We start from the raw sequence: 18,906 nt of genomic DNA, 5'->3' as shown, positions 1-18,906 counted from the left end.
TTAAAAAAAATGCAATTTAAAACATTTTAACTTGCCCAGGTCTAAAACAATCTTGAAACCGTAAAGATATGTTGAGAAAAACTAGACTTAATAACAGCTGCATTTTTCATTACACAAAAGATATACCTCTACGCCAAAAGCATAAAAAGCTCACGATGAATAGATGATGAACATAGTTTGAAATACCTGCTAAATTGGTTTAAAAAAATGCCCATCAGGTCTTCAACTCTGTTCTGTAGTTCATTTCCTGTCACTGAAATTTCATACTCATGTCTAGCTACACAAAAGTGGAGATGGTAACCCAGAATTTCCTCAGCTTCCTGTTCCTCCCCATGACTACCATCTCCAGGCTCTATGTGATTGTGCAGCCATGGTTTGTAAGCCCGATGTATATCCTGTCTCCCTGGTCTCCCTCGTTGTCTTGAACCCTGTTTGTCGGCACCTTCCACTGCATCAGAGGGCTGGAATCCCATGGTTGATACTCATTGGGTCAGCACACACAGTAAGTGTGAGCCTTTGTCTTTGGTGGGGATAACATTGTTGGGCCTGTTCTCTTGTTATTTTCTTCACTCACTATTTCAGTAATTCTGCAGGTGATTGTGTGGAGTATCTCTACGATGCAGAGAACATCTGAGATGCTTGATGTCTCATTCATACGAAGGCCTTAAAACGAAATTCCACAAAAGGCTGAAACACCTGCTGTTTCCAAATCCTGTTCTTTCAGTGATGTAAGACTTCATAGTCTTTCCAACTCTACACCAAGAAGGTGCTGCTTTGGTTTGCATGTGTGTGTGTGTGTGTGTGTGTGTGTGTGTGTGTGTGTGTGTTACATACATATGTGTGAATATACTTGCCTTTTTATGTGTTGTATGCATCTGTGTGGGTGTTCTTACCTGTGTATGTTTGCATGAGTGTGTGTGTGTGTGTGTGTGTGTGTGTGTGTGTGTGTAGGTCAGAGAGCAACACTGAGTGTTTTGTCCTGTCATTCTCTATCTTAAAAGATATTTTTGCTGAGTGGTGGTGGCACACACCTTTATTCCCAGCACTGGGAGGTAGAGGCATGTGGATCTCTGTGAGTTCGAGGCCAGCCTGGCCTACAGAGTGAGTTCCAGGATGGCCAGGACTACATAAAAAAACCCTGTCTTGGAAAAAAACAAAAAAGTATTTTATGTGTATGAATGTTTTGCCTGCATGTATATATGCACCACATGTGTGCCTGGTGCCCATGGAAGTCAGAAGAGGAGGTAGGATCTCTGGAACTGATGTTTTGGATAGTTGTGAGCTACTGTGTGGGTTCTAGAAACATAACCTGGGGCCTCTGCAAGACCAGACAGTGCTCTTAACTGCTGAGCCATCTCTCCAGCTCCTCCACTTTTTTTTGAGACAAACTCGCACTAAACCTGAAGCTTGCCATCTAGGCCAAGTTAGTTGACCAGTAAGCTCCCAGTCTTCACCTGTCTCCACCACCAGCCCTGGGGTTACAGACAGATGCCATGGTTTTTGGATTTTACACCTGTACTTGGAATCTGAACTCAGGTCTGCATGCTTGTACAGCAAGCTCTCCATCCTCTGAGCCATCTCCACAGCCCTAGGTTAGGGCTTGTGGTGTACAAATTGGTCATTCCTCTTCTTCAACACATCTAACTTTCAACGTTGACCATCAATATCATGGGCCAATGAGCTGAACAGACAGTTCTCAAAAGAAACATGGGGCCAATAAATATCTTCAAAGTGTTCAACATCCACAGCCATCAGAGAAATACAAATTAAAACTACTTTGAATTTCCATTTCATCTCAGTGAGGATGGTTATCATGAAGAAAAAAATAACAACAAATTCTGATGAGACTGTGGGTGAAGGGGATCCTTGCTGTTAGAGGGAGTAGAAAACTGCCGCTGTCACCATGGCAATCAGTGTGGGGGTTTCTCAAAAAGCTAAAAGTGAAAGTTCGTATACCCCAACTGTATCACTTCTGGGTGTGTCCCCACTATCACTGAGACACTTGAACATCTATGCTCACTGCTCTTCTCTTACACAATAGTGAGGAAATAGAACCAGTGTAGACCGCCATCAGCAGATTAATCGAGAATGAAAATATGGTACATACACAATTGGATTTTATTCAGCCATAAAGAAAAATAAAATGCACGGGAAAGTGGATAGAGTTGGAAAATATTATACTCGGTGAGGAAATCCAGCACAGAGATACAGTATCTTATGTAACTCTCATATGTGGATCCTGACTTTTTAAATTTATGTATGTATATTTTGGATTAAGTGTAGTTAGAGATCAGGAAACTATAAAGGACCCATGAGAGGGGGGATTGAAGCATGAAGGAAGTGGATAAAGATGAGAACACACATGATATGAAAGTGGGAAGGGAGTACTGGGACTAATGTACAAGTGGAGAGAGAGGCAAGGAGATGGGGAAGAGTAAAAAAGAACTAAACACTTATGGGAAGGCCACAAGGAAAACTGTTCCTTTACATTCATTCAGATTATAAAAAACACAATAATAATAGCTTTGGGGTTTAACTATTTTATTGTTCCTTAAAGTTTTTTTCTGCTGTGATATGATTTTTTTTTTAAAGAAAGGATCTCACCAAATCCTGATATGGCCTACATGGGTCTAAAAATTGCCATCTTCCTGACTTGAACCTTCAGAACAGCTGGGATCACAGGCATGCATTCCCATGCCAGGTTTGTTGTGATCTTCTTTTCTTTTCAGATTTCTTTTTATTTTATATGTATGACTATTTGCCTGCGAGCACGCCCGTGCATGCTTGCGTGCATGCGTGCATGCATGCATGCGTGTGGTGTGTGTGTGTGTGTGTGTGTGTGTGTGTGTGTGTGTATACACGCGCATGAGTGCGCACGCGCATGCACCACATGCATGTCTGGTTCCTGCAAAGACCAGAAGAGGGAGTCGGAACCCCTGGAATTGGAGTCACAGATGGTTGGGAGCTACTATGTTGGTGCTGGGAATTAAACTGGGTCCACTCCAAGAGCAGCAGGTGTTCTTAATCTCTGATCAATCTAGCCAGTGCCTGCTCTGATCATCTTCTGTGTTGCCTATGGGATACCATCTGGGCACCTCTTCCTGTACCACTGACCATGGTACAAAGACTATAGAAGCAGCAAAGAGGGACGGAGGAGCCTGGGCATTTCTTCTTTCGCAGTCTTGCTACTCATATTTGAGATCATGATGGCTGAGGCTGGCTGTAGCAGCTGGAGCTTCAGACATTTTGTTAAGGTGGGCAATTACTGCTGGTAGAGGTGCCCAGAGATCTCGGGGGTCTGCTCTGTGCCCTTGGTACTGGTCTATAGTAATTTTCAAAATAGATTTTGTAGCCTACACTTGAACATCATGGTGAAGAGCACACAGTGAAGCAAACTGGCTCATTTATGGTCAGTAGAAAGGAGTGGCTACAAAGACAAACATATCTGCCAAGGGTACCCTTTAAAAGGCCACTTCCTTCAACTAGTCCTTAACCCTTTCTACTACCTCCCGATAGACAATTGAAGTATTGCCTTAGTTTGTTTCCCTGTTGCTGTGATACAATAACCTGACCAAAAGAACTTCAAGGAAGAAAAAGATTTATATCAGCCCAGAGCTCAACATACAGCCCATCACGGCAGGGAAGTCAAAGCAACAGGAGCTTGAGACAGTTGGCCACACCACATCCATAATTAGGAAGCATAAAGAGGTGGTTGTTGCTTATTTCCTTTGTTGTGGGATATTCACCAGAGAAGACTGCTCAGACCGCGTTTAAGCCAATAGAAAGTCTTTATTAGCTGTCCAGCTACTATATTTGGTGGGTGGGATTCCAGTGTAGCACTGAGCCTTTCTCAGGGTAAGTTTTTATGCACAAAAACCATGTTCTGGGTTGACATACTTCAGTTAACAAGAAGAAGTTAGCCAGAAGCAGAACTACAGAAGCCAAAAAGCAAGGTTGGTACATTTAGAGACTTTCCCAGAGTTATGGACTTTGGTGGATTAGGTCTTTGTTTTAGTTTTGGCAGGTGATGCTGTTCACATGCTGAGTTTTACAGCCTGAATGGTACCTCCATTATGGATTCAGTTGTGCTTAGGTCTCAGGGCCTACTAAGGTCTGGGGTCCTGTTACACCTTTTTTTCCCTTTATACAGTCCAGGGTGCTGGACAGGGAAAGGTGCTGCCTACAGTTGGCAGGACTTCCCGTCTCTATTAACGTAATCAAGATAATCCCTCACAAGCATGACCAGAGGCCATTTCTTAGGTGATTCTAGATTCTGTCAAGTTAATAACACTGGCCATCACACATGTATGAACAATCATCATCATCATCATCATCATCATCATCACAATAAACATAATAATCACAGTAATAATAAACATAAAAATCCAGAGACCTCACAAGTCACTCACCTCTCAAAGGTTCTAGCTCTCAATTCAGCTGCCCTGAGGACCAAGCCTTCATTCGATACATGAGATCTTGGCAGACATTTAAAACATCCAAACTGTAACATTTCTCCATTATTCTTTTGAATTACTATATTAATGTTTGTCTCACAGGGGCAATTAATAGTTTAACTTAAAAGAATTTAGCTCAGGTTAATAGAAATTAAATTTCAATATTATACATAAAAGCCTAGAATAGAACAGTGGTTCTCAACCTTCCTGATGCTGCGACCCTTTAATACAGTTCCGCATGGTGTGGTGACCCCAACCATAAAATTATTTTATTGCTACTTCATAACTGTAGTCTTGTTACTGTTATGAATAGTAATGTAAATGTCTGATATGCAGGATATCTGATATGTGAGCCCAAGGGGGTTGAGACCCACAGGTTGAGAACCACTGCTCCAGAGGAACAAAACTAGTTGAATAAGTATGTATTAAAAAGAGGTTTATTGGATTGGTTTACGCAATTCCATCTGGGATAGTCTGACAACGGCTGTCTTTATACTAGAGAGGCGGAGAACAGTTGTCTGTTCAGTTCATGAGGCTAGGAACCTGTGATGGCTATTCTTGGTTGTCTACTTAACTATAACTAGAATGAACTATAACCCAGAAATGGAGGGCACAACTGGGATCCAGAGCTCGAGGCTGGAAGACACACATCTTTAATCCAGATCTTGAGGTGAGAAGGCACACCTTTAATCTGGGCCACACCTTCTGCTGGAAGCCTATATAAGGACAATGGAAGAAGGAAGAGTGTGTTCTTTCTCTGCTTGTCTTTACCTCCGTCAGTACATCCATTCCTTCTCTGGGATCCCGGCACACCAGCTGAGACAGCCAGCCTCATGGGGCTGAGCAGTTCCTAGATTCTTGGACTTTCCATTTACAACTAGCCACTGTTGGACTGCAGCCTGTCAGTCATTCCAATTAATTCATATATATATATATATATATATATATATATATATGTGTGTGTGTGTGTGTGTGTGTGTGTGTGTGTGTGTGTGTGTGTGTATATATATATTCATTCCATAAGTCCTGTGACTCTAGAGAACCCTGACTAATACAGCACCTCACCAGTATGTGATGCTGAAAGCTTGGAGGACCCCTGGAGCTCTAATGGTTATCAGTCTACTTTGTAAAGCAGAAGAAACTGAGTTCTGTTGTCAGTGAAGGAGGGTGACATTAGTGGTGGCAGCAGCGATGTCAGCGCCAGTAACTAGTAACTAAAGGGACTCTCGGATGGAGCAGAATGAACTTGCCAGGAACACAAAGGCAAGCAGACAAAAAGCCAAAGCTTTCCCCTTCTTTATATCTGGACTTCCTCATATCTGGGCATCTAGTAGAAGGTGATGCCCACATTCAAGGTGGATTTCCCCACTGAAAATATCCTAATCAAGAAAATCCCTCAGAAGCTTATCTCATGGGTGATTATAGATCTTGTCAGGTTGACAATATAGACCACCACACACATATACAAACAAGCATCATAACACACACACACACACACACACACACACACACACACACACAGAGAGAGAGAGAGAGAGAGAGAGAGAGAGAGAGAGAGAGAGAGAGAGAGAGAGAGAGAGAGAAACCATAGTACATTCCTGTATTCCCATAGCCTTTTGTCAATGGCAGTATGGTTCCTTTTAATCGTGCTCTAATTGTTTCATGGAGATTTGAATTACTATCTGTTGTCTTGTTTTATTTTATATGTGTGGGTGCTTCCCCTGCATGTATGTCCACAGAAGGCAAAAGAAGCTGTCAGATCCCCTGGAATTGGAGTTTGACATGGTTGTTAGATGTCACGTGGATGCTGGGAATTGAACCCGGGTCCTCTGGAAGAGCAGTCAGTGCATCTAACTTCTGAGACATCTCCAGCCCCTCTATTGCCTTTTGAGAGATTTCCTTTTGGTATTTCTTGTAGGAAAGTTCTGCCCATGGTAATTTCCCTCACTTTTTCATTATCAAGCAATATCTTTAACTCAACATCATTTTTTAAACTCAAAATTGAATGTGATATATGCTACTTCATTATTTTGCTGATCCCTAAAACAATCTTTCAAAAATATTATTAGATGGTACACCTTGGCAGTGCTAGAGGTGTGAGGTACATCATACTCTGCTCTTTCATTAACTAGGGTATCTGTGAGCTGTTCCTCTGGAAAAAGCTGTGTACTCCTGTGTTTTGGATGATGTTCACATGTTGGCACTTGTACACAGTGCAGTGTTAGGTCTCAGAATAGTTAACCTCCAGGAACTGAGAGGAAGGTACAGAAGCAGCTGTGGAGGTGAGAGAAATCCTAACCCTTGGACAGAAGAATACCAATGTCTGAGGACAGAACCCACCCTCACCAGCTCCTTGCCTCCTATTGATCTGGCATATGCCCCTTAACCAAAGGTGTAAGTTAAAGGAAGTGTTTGTGTGTCTTTCCTGAATAACTGAATAGTCCATGTGTGGCATCCTCCTCCTCCCTCAGTGTGAGCCTGAGTTGAAACGAGATTTCAGGAGGTCTGAGGAGAGATGATCAAGGCATCCCAGTGGCTGTGCAAGGGAGCTGAGTAGTCATGGTCTCTCAGTGTACAGTCTCAAATGTGGAGACACAGGAGTCTTATGGAGAAAGGGGGCATTTTCTGGTGTATACTTTATTTTTAGTTGTGATGGAATACCTGACAGACATAATTGAAGGGAGTAACAGTTTATTTTTGGTTCAGAATTTGAAGGGGTACACTCCTAATGCCTGGCAGTGGGAAAAACTTGGAGAAAAGAGAATACCATTCAGCTGACTTTCTCTCTCCCTTCCATTTTTTCAAAGTCTGTCACCCCAGCTCATGTGGTGGGACCACCCATGTTCAGGTTGGATTGTCCATCCTTAGTGAAACATTTCTGGAATATCCTCACAGACACATCAGTGGGTGTGCCTATTAATGTCCTAGGCATTTCTTAATGTAATCGGGTTGATGATTACAATTAACTATCACATCAAGAGCAGCTGCTATGCCTTGTACTTTAGCATATACTCCTTTGTATGGAAAAGAGAAAGTCAAGGTGCCCATGTTGAAGTCAAGAACATCAGCGGCAAAACTGCAGGAATAATGGATGCTTGGACCTCAAGGGCTTTTACAACTGAAAATAGAGATATGAGATACTCAAGCCTTTCAAGTCCATACTAGCACGAAAAACATGAGTAGCTTTTGTAAAAAAAAAATTACAAATAATGAGAATACAATAAGTCAATGAAAAATACTTATAAAATACTACAAAACACTACAGAAAATGTATATGCACCAACAGTTGGTCTCACCTGTTCCTGGGATGGACATATCATTAGAAGACCTAAGAGATTATGTATTTCAATCTCAGACACAGCTCATGTTAAATCAACTGGCCAGAAAATGATGTTCAGGAATTTCTAGTGACTGATGGACAGAGAATTGCAGGTTTTGTATATTTGAGTGTCTATAGAACAGGGAGCCCAAATAGGAAAATGTTGTATGTAGTTTGTGCAGGATGATGGTCTGAGATGCCATCCACTGCATATTGAGGTGGAAAGTGATAATAAAGCACTCATAGAAGATACATTTCACGGTGTCTTGTATAAGAAGTAAGATCATGGGCTGGAGAGATGGCTTAGCATATAAAAGTGCTTACTGCTCTTCCCAAGGATGCAAGTGTGGTTACTACACTCACATCAGGAGGGTCATAACTTCTTCTGACTCTAGCTCCAGAAGGACCAATAGCTTCTTTTAGCCACCACAGGCACTTGAACACACATAACAAGTGCGCTCATGCATGCCCCCTCCACATGAACACACAATCTGCGAGTTCGCTTTCATCTGTTGTTCTGATGCATCTGGCATATCAGTGTCATTGTTTTTTAGAAGCTACGAAGGCACTAACCATGCAATTGATATGCAAAGCATTAGATTATGGGAGGCTGTATTTATCAATTCCTAATATTGAACAAGTTTCTATTGACATTGCTCTTAGGGATTGCCTATATGCTAATAAAATGACTTTAGCCTACCCTAAACCATATACAGATGAAAGAATATGCCAAAGTGAGTATAATTCCCACCAGGCAGATATGTATGGCTTTGGCGGGATTTGAACCAAACCTACCACCTTAACATAATAGAAGCATTCCTACTAATATTGCCCATGCTTCAGAGACCATGTTCTATCATGGTTTTGTAGAAAAGAAGTTGATAGTCTCAAATTTGCTTCCACACCACAGAAACTGCATGTGTTATATTTTTCTCATGCATCTCCATCATGTCTATTGGAGTACTGTACAGTTAAGGCCTACCTCTACTACCTAAGATCAAATATCCAGCATGCTTTAGTACTGATTTGTAGCCCATGTCATACCCCAATTGTGTTGAAACTGTATTAGATGTGTTTTTCTGTGTACTGTTTTTATCTCTTTCAGTACTGGTGGGTAAAATTGGATGTAGCTCATGCAACACAAGTACTCTACCACAGAGCAAGATCCACACCAATTTTCATTTCACTGTAATACATACTACTAAGTCAACCATACAAACCAAGAACTCAATGTATCCCACATAGGCCTTGAATTTGCCTGCCTCAGGCTCCTGAGTACGTGGGATTATAGACCTTTACCATTAGGCCAACACATACATACTCTCATTCCTTGTTTTCAAGGTATCTGTTATTTATCATTACATGCAATTGTCTTCTCTCACCCAGTAATTTAGTGTACTGAAAAAATATTTACTTGTGTGATATGAGGACAGAATTTTCAGAAGCTAAATTTTAATGAAATCCAAAGAAAGATGGTTCATATGTAGCCCTGGCCTTTTGTACTTGGTTCACTGAACCTTCATGCTCTGAAATTCCTTTCTAACATGATTGGAGGACATGCAAAAATCCTAACTGATTTTCTGCAACAAAAGTAATTCCTAAGTATAGCATTATAAAAGAGTAATCAAAGAACTGTTATTACCTTCCATAAACAGCATAGTCTTTTGCAACATCAAATGAAAATCACTTTTAAAACAAAACAAAAAGGAGTAGGGTAATTTTTTTGTTTTTGTTTTGTTTGTTTGTTTGTTTGCTTGCTTGCTTTTTTGTTTTTTGAGACAGGGTTACTCTGTGTAGCTTTGCTCTGTAGACCAGGCTGGCCTCGAACTCATAAAGATCCGCCTGGCTCTGCCTCCCAAGGGCTGGGATTAAAGGCCTGCGCCACCACCGCCCAGCTGGTAAATTTTTAAATGTAGTGGGGCAGGTAGGAGAATTTAAATATGGACTGTCTGGCAACCTGGCTAATAATTGCATTTAACGATTTTTCTTGGTGAGATACTGTTACTGTGCTCGTCTGGGGAGACAACACAGTTCTCAGAAGATGCATGCCAAAATAATTTAAGGGGAAGGGTTTGAATCGCTTAAGTGGCAAGGCGAAGCTTCAATCCCTACAAGAAGCCGGTGAAAAGAGCCAATGTGAGTACATGGTTTAGATAAAAGAGGGTTCGCTCTGTTTGACTTCAGCTGTGTCTTCTCGGGCTAAAAAAGGTGGGGGAAACGGATTGTTCCCCCAATAGTGGAGTTGCACGAGATTTGCTTGAAAATCACCAGGGAAATACGGAGATCAGAGGACATACACGAAAGGAGATTTGCAGGGAGTTATTAACGGTGTCAGTGGAAGAAGGGTAATTGCTGTCCTCTCTGCCTGCACTGGTTCTCGAAGGTTGTCCCCGGCCCCAAATGCCACCACCATCAGCAGGAAGAACAGAAATGTGGTCCAAGACCAAACTCTGCTTCCCACACGTGGTGCTCTAGTCTGAGACTGCAAATATGGTGCTGAACACGGTGTGTTCAAGAACCATTGTGAGCTCGCCATGGGGCTCGTGTCCATAATCCCAGCCCACAGACGGCTGGGGCGAGTTAGAGGACAGCCTGGGCTACACAGCAAGTTGAAGACCATCCTGAGCTACACAGCGAGACCATTTTTCAAAAGAATTTTTAGGGGCTGGAGAGGTGGGTGGGCTGTCGTGGAAGATCTGGGTTGGATTCCCAGCACCCACGTGAAAGCTCACAAACATTTGCCCCAAAATTGGGTCCCAGAGGGTCCAACAAGCTCTTCCAGCTTCTGAGATCACTGCACTCTTGTGGTGCACAGACATGCATGCACGAAAGTCATACACACAGAATAAATCGGTAAATCTTTAAATACATTTTAAAACAGAGCAAAAGAGAAAGAAAAAATAGAAACCCAAGAAGCTACAAGCATCATGAAGTTGGGCAATATTCCAGGATCACTGCTCTAAAGTAATGAAGCTTCAGGTTCTATATAGGGGCTGTGTACAAATTATTCATATTTGCCTGAAATCAACCAAAACATGGTTGGAATGTGGGTTACATGTGTGTGGCTGCACACTCCCCTGTGTATGTGGGCTTGTTGAGGCCAGAGGTGGACTTGGTTGTCTCGCTCAATCCCTCTTCACCTTCTTTCTTGAGACACTGTGTTTCACTGAAAGTGGATCTCACCGATTTGCTTCGACAGGCAAGCAAGCCCCAGGGCTCCTCTTGTCTCTGCCTCCCCAGTGTTGGGATGGCAAGATCCTTCCTCCACAATCAGCATTTTATATGTGTTCTGGGGTTCAAACGCGGGTCCTCGTGGTTACTACGTACAGACTGAGATATCGTTCTGACCCCCACAGGCTGACATTTATTTTTATTTGTTTGGTTTTTTCAAGACAGGGTTTCTCTGTGCAGCACTGGCTATCCTGGAATTCGCTCTGTAGGCCATGTTGGCGTTGAACTCAGAGATCGGCCTACCTCTGCCTCTCCGGAGCTGGGAGTAAAGACATGTGAGACGCCCGACGCCCGACGCCCGACGCCCGACGCCCGACGCCTGCCTTAAGCCCCCACGTGCTGAACTTTGGAGATGTGAACAGGAGCTTTGCAAGCAGATATGCTGAAAACGCCAGCACGTCACTTTTCCCACGAAAAGGAGGCAACGCAGGTAAACACCACTAGAGAGCAGAAGTCTCATTTCTCTCCCCAGAGACATGCATGGGTGCTGAGGAGAACTGTGTAGAACACAGAGCAGCCATAAGGTGGCGACAAAGCCAGTGTGAGGGGAGGAACTCTGAAAGCTCATTGGTCCAGAAACAACAGGTGCTGAGGAGGGAAAAAGAAGCGCGGGCAGCTCATTGGCAGGAAACTGAGTTGGCAGAGGAAGGACCTGCATCTTGCCTCAGAACTCAGCTCCTCGCTTCTGATCCGCTGGACACTGAGGTAACCACAGGCTGGCATCAAAAATAAGATTTGCACATTCCTTGTCCTGTTCTCCCCGTTCTCTGGTGTCTCTGGGAACCCAGTTCCTTCAGCTTTCTGCCTCCTCATGTAAGTCTACCAGAGAGGCGAGGCCAGAGAGGCGAGGCCAGAGAGGCGAGGCCAGAGAGGCGAGGCTAGTCCCCGCCTAGCCTGCCCACTCGTGGAGCACTGGCTGCAAGGCTTCCCAGCTTCGGGACCCTCAACGAGGCGACCTTTGGCTCAGGTTAGACAGGAAAGGCTGACTGCGTTTCCTGGGCAGAATCTGTGCTCTTTGAACAGCTGGAGGATGATAGACAGACAGACACAAGGAGGGTACTGCCGAGGAAGAGGGGAAGCTGTGCTTAGGTGCCATTGGTGAAATGTGGAGAAGCATCTAGAAGGTTGGCCAGAGGCTATGGCGGAAGGCATGAGTTTCCGTCACAGCAGAGAGTATGTTGTCCTGAGAAAAACAGCCTGCTGAGGAACTAGCTCCTGGCTTGAACGGGGCATAGCATTTCACGCTGGGTCATAAATTTTTTTTTTTTTAATTTAAAAAAATTTTTTTGGTGGCAGAAAAATGCTGGGGGAAAAGGAGGCTACAGGAAGATAAATGTCAGAGGTCCAAGATTCTAGAGGACAACAATCTTTAATTAATTATTTATGGGTTGTTAAAATAATGTAAATATTATATACTAATAAATATATTTATTAAAATTATAGATATTAAATATCTATAATTATTTATTTATTCTTGTTGTTGTTGTCTTGACTGTGGTTATGACTGGAGACAAACTGTCCCGGTCTTATGAGTTGTCATCAAACTCACCATTCTCCTGCCTCAGCCTCCTGTGTAGTGGGATTTTAGGCAGGAGTCAGCCAAGTTGGCTTGGGTAGAACACGATTTCATGAGGAGCACGTGGTCAGTGATTTCCAAGGAGATCAAAGCAATTATTATTAAGATTGAAGTGGGGCTTTCGGATAAACCATAAACCAGGGAGAAGGGAATATATGGCACCCTTGAGCTAATGGGCAAGTTCACTCACTTCCATGTGGGTGGTCAGAAGTCAAGTTAAAGTTAGGACTTCGGGAGACAGTTCAAGGTTGACCCATAAGTCAGGATTAGCCGTTGGCTTTGGAAGGACACAGTATGAAGTATCAGATCAGGGAGTGGTGATTGCAGAAGGTGTGTGTGTGTGTGTGTGTGTGTGTGTGTGTGTGTGTGTGTGTGTGTGATTCTGTGTATGTAACTGTGTGTGTGTATGTGAGTGACTTGTGTTTGTGTTGTGTGTGTAACTGTGTGTGTGTGATTCTGTATGTGTAACTCTGTGTGTGTGTATGTGAGTAACTTGTGTGTGTCTCTGTGTGTGTGATTCTGTGTGTGTAACTCTGTGTGTGTGAGTGATGGTGAGCAGGGAAAGGCACGATCAGGCTTCTGCGAGGCTTAGGAGAGCAGGTTGTGAGGAGAAGGTGATGTGAGAGAGGGACTTGTGTGAGGGAGATTCTGGGTAATCAGGTGAGATCAAGGTTAAAACAAAAACCATGGTCAAAAAAAAAAAGAAGGAGGAGGAGGAACAGGGGCGGGGAAATTGGTTCCAGCGATGGCAGGATGGAGGACAGGAAGATTCTAGGCACCAGAGATAGAGTTATCTGGTGGTAGAGGAAGTACACTGGGGGTGGGAATTCCAGTGGCCATTTTGCTGGCCTCCCCAACCCTAGAGCCACAGAACACAGAACGTGAAAGACAGTCTGTTTTCTAGTGGACTTGCGACCCGAACTTAACATTGAGTATGGGATCACTAAAAGGGGCGGGGGGTCAAACTGGGTCCCAGAGAACCCATAATTTGCTCTGACTGTGCCATGCCCATGGAATCAGAACAAGTCAGGGGTGAACATGTTCCTGCCTCTTCCAGACCTATAAGTACACCTTCTCAGGGATCTACACTCTCTAGGGGAGAGGTCGGGCCTCCTGTATGTGTGACTAACAGGACTCTTTCAATGTCCTATTTCAGGGAGTCTGGTGGAGCCTTGCCTACTGTGAGTTCTGTAAAGAAGGACAGTGTACCCAGGGAAAGAGGCATCTCACTTGAGGCCTGAGAAGAACTATGGATGCTGACCCCAACTCTCATATGGATGCTAAGCAGTGCCCCGCCAGATCACCAGGCATGAGTGAGTCTCTGTCCAGGGAGTTGGGGGGTCTCCGGTTGGCATCAGTAATCCTAACTGCTTCTGCCACCAGCCATGCTACAGAATTTCCACTTGACCTTGGGCAAACCCTCCCCAGACCTTAACCGGTCCAGGTTTAAGGGTGCCTATTAGTGCCGAGTATCATGCGCTTACAGAAAGGAGAGGCATTGTGGGTGGGGTATTGAAAAAATTCATGGTGACCAGAGTCCTCAGGTGGAGGGTAGGTGCTTTTTCAGGGTAGGTGGGAAGGGAGGATCAGCCAAGCTCTGTGTGGTCTTTTACAGATGGGCAACAGGGTATCATTTACCAGCCTGGAGTCTTGCGTCACACAGTTCCCCAGCAGGTAAGAAGAATAAGTTGCTACAGGGAGACGCTCCACGCCAGCAGTCATTGTCCAGACAATTTCAACTCTGTCCTAAACTCTGAGGTTCTAGCTCCAGTCCTGTTTGGCACTTGCCTTGCGACCTTGGGAAAATAACTTCCCTTTTGGCCTCAGTATCCTCACCCACAGGAAAAACCCAAATGGTGAGACTGTGCAGTTGGTCACCAAAGTCTTGAGAGCTCTGCCATTCCCCATGGCTGTGACCAGGGTCTTGGAGCTCTGCCATTCTCCATGGCTGTGACCAGGGAGGGTCTTGAGAGCTCGGCCATTCTCCATGGCTGTGACCAGGAAGGGTCTTGAGAGCTCGGCCATTCCCCATGGCTGTGACCAGGGTCTTGAGAGCTCGGCCATTCCCCATGGCTGTGACCAGGGTCTTGGAGCTCTGCCATTCTCCATGGCTGTGACCAGGAAGGGTCTTGAGAGCTCGGCCATTCTCCATGGCTGTGACCAGGGTCTTGAGAGCTCGGCCATTCCCCATGGCTGTGACCAGGGTCTTGGAGCTCTGCCATTCCCCATGGCTGTGACCATTTTAAAACACTCCCATCCTTCTGTCTTGGTGGTCAGACCTGATCTTCAACATGGATGTCTGTCCTTGCAGGAAAACTCCCAGGTGCCTGTGCTGCTAAACTGGCCCACAGCAGTTTTACCTGTGAATGGTACTTCGGTGACTTTGAGTCCTCAGATGCTGATTTCGTTCTCATGTGACCACTGCCAGCCCATTACTGTACCCTACTTGTGAGTACAAGAAAGACCATGGAGCCAGCTCTGGCTTAGGGTGCTGTGTTAACACTCCTGTCTGGTGCTATGCGGTGTGGGTGGGGGTAGGAGCAGCAAGAAGGAAGACCAAGAGGGGGAGGAAAGGAGAGGAGCGAAAGGAGAAGGAAGGAGGGAGGGAGGGAGGGGAGGAAGGAAGGAAGGAAGGAAGGAAGGAAGGAAGGAAGGAAGGAAGGAAGGAAGGACAGAAGATAGGAAGCAAGGAAGGACAGAAGCAGGGAAGGACCGAAGGAGGGAAGAAAGGAAAGAAGGGGAGCAAGGAAGGAAAGGAAGGAAAGAAGGAAGGAAGGGAGGAAGGAAGGAAGGAAGGAAGGGAGGAAGGAAGGAAAGAAGGGGGGAAGGAAGGGACCACAAAGTATAGGGAATGACACAGCTCTATTTCAGCCTAACTTGCAGACAGGGTCCTCCCTGATTTGGAATTTCCTGTATGACATGCTTGGGAAAGAGCTTTCTGGCCGTTCACTCCCTCTGGGCATGTCTGGAAAATATCTCACACAGGAGCATTAAAGAGGACAAGCACACTGCATGCAGCAGGCAGGGGCAGTCTAAATGTTGAGACTATTCACGCACACTGAAGTGAACAGACACGAGAGAAGTTTCTGCTGAAATCTGGAGGCTTAATTGCAAGGCCTGGGTAAATGTTCCAGGCCAGCAGAGAATGTGTCTCCTCGATGAGCTTGGCTTATCCTTCATGACCGGTGGGGAGTGGGCCAAATGGAGGCAAGAGCCAGTCCTTTCCAGTCTCTGAAAAGGAGCATGCTCACATCTTCCCTGGTGCTGGGCAGACCAGAATGGCCCTTGGTCATCTTCAGTGTGCCTGGGAAGGAAAGAGTTCACAAAAAGTAGTGTCTAGAGGAAGATCGACGGAAGGAGGTTGGAAGGAAAACAGGTCAGGTGGGAGGAGGATTAATCCCAGGCCCAGTGGACTATTGCCATTTGTCCTCATGTCCACAGTCATTCACATCCCCCCCCCCAGCCGCTCTTGCAGAGGCCCTGGCTGTCCATGTGTACCTGCGGTAGTTGTCATCCAGACTGTTTCACCTCCGGCTTCTCCTCTGCTTGCTCTCAGGTTCTCTAACGTGCTCTTGCAGCCCTGCATCAACACTGCCCCTCCTGTACCGCAGGCACAGGTCCTGGTAAATGAGTGGGGTCGAGGTCTTTGGACGGGATGGGCTTTGTGGATATCGGAGGAGAAGCTCATAGAGATGGGGGTTTGGTAGAAAGGAATGGAGGCCGAAGAGTCCACTGTGGTTGGGTGTCTTGTCAGAATTCACTCTCTCATATCTCTTCCTGTGCAGGTCTCCAGCATCTCTTTCCAGGGCCCTGCAAATGCCAACCAGGCTCCTGTCATCGCCAACCAGATCAATAACGTCTCCAACCAGGGCCCTGAAGTCTACAACCCGGTTCCTGAAGGCACCACCCAGCTCTCGGATGTCTCCAACCAGGGTGCCCTCTCTGCTGAAGTGGATAGACAGAAGGTACTAGATGCTGCCGAGGCTCTCCTGATTCTGCATAACTCCCCTCAGGCCTGGCAGGACCCTTGCAGCACTTCAGGTAGCTGGCTCCTTGAAGGAGGAACGTGGGGTGGATAGGGTGAGGAAACTGGAGGGCTTCTGCTAAGTTACTGGTAGCTAGAGTGGGTGGTTTCATCAGCCTGGAGGCCAGAGCCTCGAACTCTTCGGTCTGATTGAGAAGTGGCACCCGGGTTCTACTCAGTGCATCTTGGTTTAGCAAGTGTTTTGCTCAACAGTAGAGGGCCAGCACCCTGAAGTCAAGAAAACTGTGGGGCCTTCCAGTGGCAAGTTCTTCCGGAGGGCAGGCGGCATATGACGTGGAAGCAATGGGACCGGGTGGAATGACCCCCAGCCCATAGTTGTGTCCCAGTCCGCAGCAGCCTGAGAAGGCCTGGGAGGCTATGCACAGGGGATAAGGGTCTGGAACGGAGGGCGAGCTTCATGCTGACTTGGGACATTTTCCATATGGACATGGCACGTGGATGCCTCCCCAGGCTGAATTTTGCCAGCAAATCTCAAGTCCGTCAAGGAAGGGGTTTGTGAATTGAGAGAACTTCATAGCTTCCAGGGAGGCTGGAAAGGAAGGCTTCTGAGTAAAAATGGCCAATGAAGAGTGTGAAGCCACTATGGGTGGATATCCTGAAACCCAGGATGCTGAATGAAGCCCGAGGGCTTGCTTCTCACAGAGGTCTGTCTGGGTGCCAGAAACTCTGGGGCCGGTGGTGAAAGATGCAGGCGTCAGAACCAGGATCTTATTCAGACATCTTGGGCTTGACCAAAAGGAAACTATGTCTGGGACTGATGGTGGCCCCTCTACCAGACAGAAGGAATTCAGGTAGGAACAGGTCTGTTCATTGGTCCCAGTGAAAACCTTAGACCGTTTGGTCCATGGCGTTACAACTGGAGAGCCAGGTGGTAACGTATTTGTGATCAGACCTTGCATTTGCGTTTCTTTGTGCAGGTGCTGATGGGGAGTGAAGACCACAGCTGACCTGCCTCTGGAATTCCCCTAAGCCTACACACTCTGCTTCACCGAATGACAACTGGACATCTTGAGAGCACCCTAGGAGAGCTGAAAAGGTGGCCTGCCAAGCACTAGACTGCCTGTCAAATTCTGTTTCTGAGTTTGCAACATAGTTCCCATCCAAACTGCTTATTTCCTTTTCTTAAGCTTTAGGCATTGTGTGGGCTGTTAAAACCTTATCTTGAGGTAGGGTAATGACTTAACTGTGGTTGTATATTCTGGACCTTGCATACCCCCCCTTTCTTTGGTTTTCTTGTCTTCTTGTTTGTTTTTGGTTGTACGACATGGACCTTTCTGTGTGTCCTCAAAGCTGCACTGAACAACAGACTGTTAACGGACCGTTCACACGGTTCTGAGCCCGCAACTATGGCAGCATTTTCTGTCTCGTCATTGTTTGCATACTTGAATAATCCTGTACCTAGCCATGTCTTAAGATATGTCAGGATGCATCACCTGGGTCTAGTAATCTCTGTGTATACACAAATAAAGTTTCATTGTTGTAAAGCAATGAGAAGTTTAGGCTGACTTTTTTTTTTTTAAAAAAAAAATTAAGCCAGATGTTGGTGAATACTGCCTTCTTTGCTCAGGCACTAAGCTAGCCAACAGTTTGTTATTTGTTTTATTAAGGCACCCACATCATCAGGCATCAGGGAAAAGGTTTTGCAAGAGGTACTTACCAACTTGAGCCTGTGTAGCAAAACCTCCAAAGAGGACTTTCTCTTGTCCCATGGCCTATCAGACTTTACTGTGTGAGCAGAGGGAATTGGGACATGGGCAGAGAGCACTTCATTCCACCTTATGATGTGTAGATTACTAGTAAAACCTCTAGGCAAAGCTGTTAGTGCCACATGTCAGGTTTGTCGCAAAAGTTCCAACTGCATCCTCCCTTTGCTCCCAGGATCTAGTCCTCTAGGACTCTAATTGTGTGGTGTCAAGAATCCCATCTTAGTAATTAACCCGCATATATCATTGTTCTTTCAGCTTACACGCTGATTATGGTTTTAGATTTCCCTGCTCCACACCATCAAACTCAAAAGTATTTCAACTTTGGAGTGAAAACAATACACCTTTTGACCACGATTTAGAAGTAATTTAGCACTGTGGTTTTGTATTCAAATCTTTACACTCAATGCAACTGAGCATATTTAAGGCATGATACGGTAATGCAGTGCAGACGTGACTGCAAGAGCCTTTTTCCATCATGACCAGAAATGGCTCCAATTTGCAGACTTCTCTGTGAACCAGGAAAATTGCAAGTCTGTGCATAGAGAGAAGATCTCTGGCAACAGCATTTTAAGAAG

At 45.3% G+C, this 18,906-nt stretch overlaps 1 protein-coding gene across 5 annotated transcripts; it reads left to right on the top strand.

Annotated features, from left to right (window-relative positions):
• The first annotated feature begins 547 nt into the window (after positions 1–547).
• LOC143266851 (doublesex- and mab-3-related transcription factor C1-like) lies at positions 548–18,113 on the top strand. 5 transcript variants are annotated; one of them, XM_076562453.1, is made up of 9 exons: positions 548–728; positions 2,593–2,701; positions 11,170–11,434; positions 13,737–13,893; positions 14,196–14,254; positions 14,892–15,028; positions 16,137–16,203; positions 16,366–16,621; positions 17,543–18,113. In XM_076562453.1, exons 4-9 carry the CDS (start codon positions 13,830–13,832, stop codon positions 17,557–17,559), a joined length of 600 nt encoding a protein of 199 aa, XP_076418568.1. In that variant the 5' UTR covers positions 548–728; positions 2,593–2,701; positions 11,170–11,434; positions 13,737–13,829; the 3' UTR covers positions 17,560–18,113. The 5 variants fall into 5 exon arrangements, with proteins under 5 accessions (XP_076418568.1, XP_076418566.1, XP_076418567.1 ...); XM_076562451.1 differs by having other exon boundaries at positions 11,166–11,434; XM_076562452.1 differs by having other exon boundaries at positions 548–2,701; positions 11,166–11,434.
• The last annotated feature ends 793 nt before the right edge of the window (positions 18,114–18,906 follow it).

The sequence above is a fragment of the Peromyscus maniculatus genome, chromosome X, assembly GCF_049852395.1.
Source record: "Peromyscus maniculatus bairdii isolate BWxNUB_F1_BW_parent chromosome X, HU_Pman_BW_mat_3.1, whole genome shotgun sequence".
Classification (NCBI taxonomy): Eukaryota; Metazoa; Chordata; class Mammalia; order Rodentia; family Cricetidae; genus Peromyscus; species Peromyscus maniculatus.
Note: the sequence above shows the minus strand (reverse complement) of the source record. Positions and strands in the feature narration are given on the sequence as shown.